This window comes from Sinocyclocheilus rhinocerous, unplaced genomic scaffold, assembly GCF_001515625.1.
Source record: "Sinocyclocheilus rhinocerous isolate Xijiao unplaced genomic scaffold, SAMN03320098_v1.1 scaffold480, whole genome shotgun sequence".
Taxonomy (NCBI): domain Eukaryota; kingdom Metazoa; phylum Chordata; class Actinopteri; order Cypriniformes; family Cyprinidae; genus Sinocyclocheilus; species Sinocyclocheilus rhinocerous.
Genome location: NW_015655401.1, coordinates 1730099 through 1739643, shown reverse-complemented (window position 1 = coordinate 1739643; position 9545 = coordinate 1730099). Strand labels below are relative to the sequence as shown.

Below are 9545 nucleotides of genomic sequence, written 5' to 3'. Positions count from 1 at the left end.
GACGGCTTTCAGCCTCACCCTGCTTCATTCTACTACGTTAATAAATCATTAGCTCATCCATGAACATGATTTCTGCCCGAGTCCCGTCGGATTGCATCGGCTGTGGGGATGAAGAACTCCCATGATTCCACACTCAGTCATGGCATCATCAAACTACGCCTTTGTTTCTTTGTTTGTTTCGAATAGGCGCCCTCTAGCGGCGAAAAATTACATATTGTGCCTTTAAGTATATCTAAAACAATAATACTAAACAATAAGATGGCAATATATTCATTATTTGTCAAATACTACTGACAAAACAAAATGTGTATCTTTAGATTTACTAAAAATAAAAACAATTTTATTAGAGTCAATAATTCGGGTATCAGAGTGTACTGGCTAAATGCGTTTGATTCACTATTGAAGAACTGACACATTTGAGCCGTTTATTCAGGAATTGGACTTTGCTGGCAGCACTGTATGTGTTGTATTCACTGAAAAGAACCAGTTCATTACAGTCATTCATTCGGGAATCAGACTTCACTGGTTTAGTTGACTGTTTTTGATTAACTAAAAAGAACTAACTAATTAAAGTCAATTAGTAAAATTTTACTGCACTGTAAACACTATCAGGAAACTCTTTCAGGCTACTTTAATACGGTACTCTGTCCACGTTTGGGTTTCTGTCCTTGCTGACAGTAATACGATGTGTTTGTGCCAATTAATTGTGCCAGTCTGTCATGATTTAGTTTGATCTTATTGCACAAATACAGTGGTGATTAGTACCTCCAGTTAGGGGTAGTTTTGTGTGAAATGTTATCTGATTTTTTTCTCTTTTTGCAGGAGCTTCAGAATTTTGAACAGTTCATCTTTGCTGATTACACAAACTTCGTTCAAGTGGAGAATGTCTATGAGAACATACTGCTCAACCTTTTGAATAATGAAGTGAACAAAGGTACAGTAAACAGTTTTAGCTGTTTGTTTTGAGTGTTTGTGACATATGGATTACTTCAAAACATCAACATATTCGTCAATATTTTTGCTGTACAGTGGTGAAGGAGGCAGCCAGTCTGAAGAAAAACAACCTGTTTGCTGACAGTACTGACCTGCAATGTGTTAGTCAAAGCAGCCTGGCTGACAGCCGCACGCCGCCCCTCTCTGCCCCCTCCAGCCCACCACAAAGACCGGCCTCTGTGGCTCTCTCTCAACAAGCTGAGCAGAAGATCACCTCTCCATCAGGAGGATCCGTCAGTGAAGCCACCCAGCAGACACATGCTGCTTCAGTCATTCCTACAGTGAAGATTACAGTGCCTTCTCCAGAATCTGTGGAACCTACATCACCATTACATGTTTCTGAAACAACTCAACCAGACGTTCCACCAACATCCCCTAATCATTCATCACCCATTCCAGAGGTCTCAGAGACGGACGTTTCCTCAACCAAACCAGAAACCATCTCATCTGCAGAAGATTCATCTTCTTCACGACCAGACACACCTTCTTCTAAAGCGAAGGATGAAGATACAGAGGGATGTTCGGTTAGTACAGACCGAGCAGTCTATCTCAACTCAACAGCTGAAGAAACTCCTGTTCCTCTCGTTATCGCCTCTGAAAATCTAAATGTGGAAGCAGATGAAGAAAGTGAAGGTGCAAGTCCTCCTAAGTCTGAAGTCAAAGAGGAACGTGTCCATATTGTCCAACCTGACGTTAACCTGACAATCAACAGTGAAGTTCTCCCAGACGTATGTGTTGAAGACACTGCTGTGGATGCCAGTGTTGTGGTGGATAACAAGGCGTGTGAGGCAGCGCCTTCTAGTGATGAGAATAGAAATGAAACACAAGATAGTCCTTCTCCTCCTCTTGACTCAGTTCCTGGTGGTCCTGTAGGGGGCGCTGTTGCTTTAACATCAGAGCTGGAGAAGCACAGCGGCGCTGTGAGCACGGATTCACCGGAGGACACCGCGGACAGTGTGCAGGATATCCGAAATCTCATCATGGAGGTCATCGAGGTAGAGGACGTAGTGAGACCTTGTGCTGAAAACCAGCCTTAAAAAGGTTTGAATGATGTTTTGATGTGTTTTTATCAACTATCCAGCTCTGCTAACAAAACCAAGTAGTGTTTCCATGTGATATTTTCTATTTTTTAGTTGCATCATTTCATACACATTTACTATTTTTAATAATAATCAAATTGTTGACATTGTTTTTAATTTTTTTAAATACTTTGACTCTGACTAAAAAACCAAGTGCCTATGTAAACAGAATTCAGTCTTTTTGTAACACTTCCTCTTGTATCATATTAACAAAAAAAAAACGATATACATACACATATATATTGAGATGGCTTTGTACTTGCAGTTTTTGTTCTTTTTCAATACTTACATTTAATGGTGAAACTTTTTTTTTTTTTTTTTAATGTTCAGAAAATTGAATGACAAAAAAATAGAAACTCTACATTTCTAGATGGTACACAATTTTTGGTAGACTGACTAATTTATTAATGTATTGTACTGGTCTGTACAGACAACTTATTCTTTATAGTAAATAACAGGAGATTGTGCTGATCACTAAACAATTATTTTGCACCATGCTGTAGATTTTCTGAACATGAGACACAGTACCTTTGTACATATGATTATAACAGTGAGAGTGTTAAATAAATTTACAAAAAACAGAGACAGTTCATCAGTGCATTGTTTTAATTCTTCTGTTTGCAGTTAAGGTCAATTCACATGAATCCGTCAAACTCACAGGATCTTGATAGCAGCAAAGGCCAAGATGTTAGGAGGCACATTTTGTGTCTGGAAATACAGAGCTGTCCTGAATTCATTGAGATAAATTAAAATTAATTTACAGTGCTCTAAAATAAGACTTAAAAATGAACAGACACGCGCTACATCTCAATCAGAAACATATAATCCCCAAGTTCAAACAATATCATAAAATTGCACCAGAGGCAGCATTTAGCACCTTACTTAAAAGCGTTATAAGACTCAAACAATTTTCACAGCAATGAACCCTGGACATTATTAGGTCGTTAATTCATAAATATCTCTCAGAGGAATAATGTCTACTTACATAAGCTAACACACACAGCGTAGTTTTGTTATACATGACAATTAGTGCAAGATATTTTGAATAAAGTGAGTGATGCTACACCATCATGAAGCTGTTAATGCAGTTTATCCATTTATGCGGTCAACTCTGGTTAATGAGAACAGGATAAATCGGTCAGTAACATTTTAGCTGATTATTATTTAGTGAATATGAAGATGAGAACATAGTCATTCGTGTTCAGTGAATATACTTTATACTATTAAAGTGCACTCCCTAAAACCTAAGAAAGGGTGTAAAAAATAAATAAAGACTATTTTGAAAACTAAAATCTAACTCTAGTCATTAGTAACTAAGGTGGAAGCATGAAGCAAATTAAATTGTACTCTGTATGTCTCTAAGATCGTAAGATCAAGAAGTCTTCAAACCAAATGAAGCCAACTGAACAACAGCACTTCATAATATCCTTCATAAATAATAATGCATTATATAAGATAATGTAATGTACACAGATAATCTGTTAAGCATGATAACATTATGTAATGCTTAAAGGATTATTTGTGTACATTCAAACAGTAAGAAAACTCAATTTATAAACATTTGAATATAAAATAGCATTTCGCATTCATATTTGAATGTACATGAACTACTGACCTTTTTATTAATGAATAATTAAAAGTTATTATGAAGCATCACCAAGCATTTTACTGGGGTCTCGCTATTAATCCTGCCTTTAAATCCAAGGGTGGGCCCACATTTTCTGGAAGAGATTGGTTGGTTTGAAACGTTTGAGTTTTGTAGGAGAAAAAAAGTTGTCTTGTAGTGAACGGTAAGATGCAGCAGCTCTATCTGGTGGAGCCGTAGCCGTGGAAGAAAGGCTCATCAGGTCGAAAGCCGTAGGCAGTGGCAGGACGTCCGTCGGCTCCATTGCTGAGGAAAGAGATGTGAATCAAGTGAGCATAAACTGTTACTGTTAACATGTTTCCTCTAAGAGGCACTAGATGGCCTTCTTCCATACATATTATCAGGAGAGATGGCAGAAACATCATTCAGCTTTTATATTTTGTATTGTCATGTGCTGCCAACTAGACATTAATTCATCAAGGCCTGGTTTCACAGACAGGGCTTAGGTTAAGCCAGGATCAGGCCATAGTTCAATTAGGACATTTAAGTATTTTTTATAAACGTGCCTTAGAAAATAACATTACTCGTGTGCATCTTGAGACGAAACAACGGCACAAACTTATTTTAAGATATGTCAGTGCAAGTTTCTTTCAGGTAAGACAGCCCAGACATGCATTTTAGTCTGGGACTAGGCTTAAGCCTCGTCTGTGAAACTGGGGGCAAGTGTTTTTGGCTTGAACATTGTAAATTTGCCTATATAACTTACATAATATAATTTATATTAACTATATATATATAACTTTTTGAGTTTGAAGCATCAGGCAGAGTAAATTGACAATGTGAGAATAATTTGAGAATAAATTGGGCCACACATTTTGTACTATATGCCATAGTTTTCCAGCAAAATATATGAATGTGTACTGTATTTGGAATAACAGCAGTGTGATTTATTCAGCTCTTACATTTCTGATGAACTATTATTCCTGAAAACATTTTTGGGGAGATAAAAAAGTAATATTCTCACATATACAGATATGTTATTAAATATAAATAATAAAACATCAATTTTTGTGGTAGTGGTTCAAGCACACTGACTGGATACATTTCATAACCTGACACCAATTACGATTAGTTGTTAGAATTACATTAAATAAGAAGTGAACACAGAATATAAAAAATGAATGCACTAACAATATACTTGAACAAGAACAAGATGAATCAACAAACAAAACCGAGACGGACTCAACAATAAAAACAGCCAGAGACATAAAAAAAGAACAAATCCAATATAAGAGTATAAAATAAAAACGTCAAGCTTCCTTAAAAACATTTACCTGCTGTCCAAGATACCACAGTATAGTATGTGCCACATATTGTCCCATGTAATGCTAAAATTTTAATTCAGTGACCAGTGTAAGCTTTTAACATACTGCATGCTGTTGGCCATTGGCAGGGTGCAATACAGACTGTGACATACAAAATATATTCATGTAAATCTGATGAGTCTAAGATTTAACGAAATCAACAGTGATGTTTCATTTTTCAGTGTTCTCAGTGTGCAGAACTGAGAGTTAAAACACATTCCTATCCTGCTTGCACCTCGACAAGCATTTTACACTCATTCAGGATGCACAGAGCCAAAAAAGTTCAGTAGTTTTTAGAAAAAAACTGGCCGTCGCCTCTGTCTGCCTCTCTCTAAACCAACAGGTTCAAGCCTACATCCTTTAAATTATGAGCTGTTTGCTTTGCCCCTATGTGCCCACATTACATTGTGTTGTTTTTAGCCTCATGACCTCCAGTAATCAAACACAGCTCCTCTTAGCATCCCGACTCACACACTCTCTGCTGTCTAAAATATGTCGTTTTCCTATTGGCCTGCCAGATCTGTCAGGCTGAATTTGAACAGCGGGTAAGAGGGATTCATGTGCGGGTCAGCGCCACCTGTAGGTGCTCTAAGCCTCTGTTTTTGACTAAATTTTACCTCCGCACTTGGCCTTTCCTTGAAAGCAAGTTCTTTAGAAAGAAATACAGGCTTCCAGAGTTCAGGATAATCATCTACAGAGGGAGAGCTTTTATTGTGCTGAGAATTTATAGCTGTGAGTTATCAGAGTTTCAACTTGGTATCATCACGTCATTAATTACAGGATGATATTAACGCCCGAAAATGAACTCGGTCTGATATGAAAATGAGTATTAATGTGAATATATTCTACGATTTATGGCCTGTGATTCGTAGCGAGCACATTCCTGTCCAATTATGAGGCAGCCTGTCACCTCTTCCTGCACGGGGCTTCAAAACAGGGCAATAAAAACTGAGTGGGGATGGGATTGACAGCTCATAGGGAGCCAGGTCAGCCCTGACGTTCTGGGAGGGGAAACGGCCAAAGGTGCCCATAAAAAAAAAAAGACCCTTTTAACCAGACATTGTTTCATAGCTCAGAAGAGTGTGTTTGTTCAGGAAACGGGCCTCGGCTCTTTTATAAAAGGACGTTTCTCCTCCTTTTTTCCCCCCCCAAGTTGTTCTCCAGCCTGTGCTTTGATCTCCCGTTCCTGTCACTTCTCCGTTTGCATGCCCTACCTTGGCTGTGTCAAATCAACAGCACCCCCCTTTTCCCCTTTCCTTTGCCTGATTGCGTGTCCACATCCCTTTTTTTTTATTTTCCTCCTGGGTTCTCGTCCAAGGCTTTAGGGACACGCAGTGTGCCACACGGCTTGAATAAAGGTGGATTTGTCAGTCTGATGCGTGCACACAAAAGACACGCACAGAGAACTGGTTTTCCTCGGGGACATCAGAAGCCCATCTGCAGACAGAGTGGCCTGTTTTAGCTTGATCCAGCACCTCATCTGTCTTCATTCTCGATCTCTAGGGGTGGGAATCAACAGGGTTCTGGTGATTATTATAAGGATATCTAGGACACAGTATGATAAAACTGTGTATAATTATTCAAAACTGTCATATTTGTGAGCTTTTACTCGTTTGTTTCTCTTTCGTCTGAACTGGATTTTGGCATTTTGAACAATCAGCAAATGTACAAAAAAAAAAAAAAAAAAACACTCTATACTATGTATACATTATTCACATTAATGCATTATTTGTGTTTTTATCCAAAGTGGTGTCACTTTTGCCTTGAAAATGTTTTTTATGAAATGTTACATTTTAAAATACATGTTTTCTATTTTAAAATTGGTCATTTATTCCTGTGATGGCAAAGCTGAATTTTCAGCATCATTACTCCAGTCTTCAGTGTCACATGATCCTTCAGAAATCATTCATAATATGCTGATTTTGCGCTCAAGAGACATTTCTTACTATCAATGTTGAAAACAGTTGTGCTGCTTAATATATTTGTGGAAAACATTATATATATATATTTTTTAGAATTCTTTGATAACTACAAAGTTTAAAATAAGCAATTATTTGAAATATAAATCTTTTTATAGACACTTATTCTCAATTTAATGTGTCCTTTATGAAAAAAAAAGTATTATTTTCTTAAAAATCTAAATCTTACTGAAACACAATTACACATAAATTCTGCCATACTAAGAATGCAAATGATTTTAGTTAAGCAATCTGGGTTTTATTTATATATACATTTAATATATATATTACTGATATACCACGCAACCCTACATGGGAATCCTGACGGACCACTTGAATTAATCAAATACCTGTCTCTCAGGTTGGACGTGAAGTAAACCACTCCAAAAGGCCTGTGTTCACACACATCGTTTCACAAGCGTCTTAAGTAAAGGCTGAAACTCTATTTGATTATTATTGTAACCTCTGTCACTCAGAGCTGCCCACTCAAATTAAACCATTCATCCCAGGACCCTAATGTTGCCCCCCAACCCTCAGTGTATATTTGAAATGTATCGCTTTACAAAGAGCTGCTGGAGAGCTCGCCTCTCCATCTGGATCCCTGCTTCTCTCCTCACCCACATGACAGCCCGGCGGCACTCAGCGCCCCAGCCGTCAGTCTGCAAAGTGCCCAAATCCCCACCCAGCCAAAACAAACAGGCCAACGAGCAGCGCATTCTCCATACAAAGCACACAGTGCATAATAAACATGTCCAGTGAAATAGATGGCATGAAGTATGCACTATCAGGGCAAGTTTAGACTACAAGTGTAGGTATGTACTATCAGAGCTGCATATCGAACACAAGTGGGAGATCCATTTCCTCACAGATCAACTCTGGCAGGCTGAGAGAGTCAACGTGAGCACTGGATCGGATGGAGAGGTGAAATGTTATTTCATCTGTACTCGTGTGTGTGTGTGTGTTTGTAGAGGAATGTGGACAATATATTTGGCTACATAGGACTTAAAAGGCATGTTTATTATTGGGCCAAAAGAGTGTCGTTGACAGAGAGTAAGAAAACGTCAGAGTAGAGAGCCTGGTGCTTTGTTGAACAGCTGTGATCATACTATCCAAATGATTAAAAGAAAAGTACAAAAGCTAAAATTGTTTAATGTAGAAGATTTGCTGTTTTATGAAGACCTAAAAACCAAACTGATGGGAGAAAACAGGTACAGTAAACAATGGCCTGATGGTCTGGGGACAGTGCGACAAACAGATTGTTACTTGCTGTTTTCAATGTACTACATGTGTTGTGTTATGCCTTTCAAACTGTATGGCTATTTGTGATGCATTAAAGACTGTTGTTGAATTACACTGATATATGTTCATCACTGATGTAATATTATCTGTACTGTAGATGGCTTACATTAGGATGACTTGTAAGAGTGCTGGAAGCATCAGTTAGAACTGGATCAATATTACCGGTATGAACACAGCTGTGTTTCATATGCCAGTGTTTTCTAGCAAAAGTGCTATTATTGAGGTTTCTTTTTAAAAAAACAAAAAACAAAAACCTTTAACAAAAGATATGATATATTTTAGGGGTGCTCCGATTGATCGGCTACCGATAACTATCGGCCGATAATCACGTTGGGATGATTGATCGGCGGTCTCTAAAAGGCCGATCTCAAAAAACCGATCTCAAGCTGATGACGCTGCCGTGAGAGGTTTGGCACGACATGCAGCGGCACCGTCTCAGTCTCTGTTATAATGCTGAAGGTGAGGTACTCACCTTCATATTTCTTCATTAAATAACTTATAAAGTAATTTGAAAACCTTGTGTGAGACGTAATTTCACAAACAGCGTGAGTGAATCACCGCGCGCGCTCTCTCTTTCTCTCTTAAAATACGCAATTGGCTTCAAATCACCACACATCGCGTCTGTCTATAAGCGAGCTAGTTGACACAGGAATTGTCACTTGCACAGTCGAGGCAGTGTCACGTCGTCAAGTTTATAAATTGCTTTTCTTTTTAATTCTTGCCAGTGTTTAACCATTCAGCGCTCGCGCGCTCTCCTGGAGACTGAGCGCTCATGCACACTCGCAGCGCACACACATAATGCCAAGTTCACACACACTCCGTTTGCAGTGCGCGCATGTTAACGGATTAATAAAGCGTGCACACTGCACACGGTTACGGTCTGGCAGTGCGATCCAGTAGCGGCGCGGTGCAGATATCGTTTCCGCACCAAATCTATCTCAAAAAGTGTACTTAAGTACAATACTCAAGTAAATGTACTTAGTTACTGTCCGCCTCTGGCAATAAGAGATGGCACTAGTGGAGGTAGTTCTTTATGAAACAAAGTTCTTTATGAACCGCAGGATTGGTTGTAATAAAGATTTCAATGCAAAAGAAAAGGCAGTAGAGCTGACTATTTCTGTCAATGGTAAGTTTGTGATAACGTAAGAAAAGTAGTTTAAATGTTTTGCCAATTGCTTGAGCAACTTAATATATAAATCTAGAAGTAAATGCAAAAGTAAAAAGCATTGAATAACGTGTTGCTTATATTTATTGAGTTTAAACATGT

General features: G+C 38.3%; 2 protein-coding genes across 2 annotated transcripts in view; one reads left to right on the top strand and one right to left on the bottom strand.

The window, feature by feature from the left end:
* Positions 1-2285, top strand: part of LOC107718132 (protein Niban-like) — a 32494-nt gene extending 30209 nt beyond the window's left edge. Inside the window, exons 13-14 of the mRNA XM_016525111.1 lie at positions 823-934; positions 1030-2285. Coding sequence (XP_016380597.1) covers positions 823-934; positions 1030-2030 — 1113 coding nt within the window. The 3' untranslated portion in view covers positions 2031-2285. The remainder of the gene's footprint in view (positions 1-822; positions 935-1029) is intronic.
* Positions 2286-3689: 1404 nt separating this feature from the next.
* LOC107718166 (kinesin-associated protein 3-like) overlaps positions 3690-9545 on the bottom strand; it is a 35274-nt gene continuing 29418 nt past the window's right edge. The window contains exon 19 of the mRNA XM_016525145.1: positions 3690-3963. Within this exon, the coding sequence (XP_016380631.1) occupies positions 3879-3963 (85 nt within the window). The 3' untranslated portion in view covers positions 3690-3878. The remainder of the gene's footprint in view (positions 3964-9545) is intronic.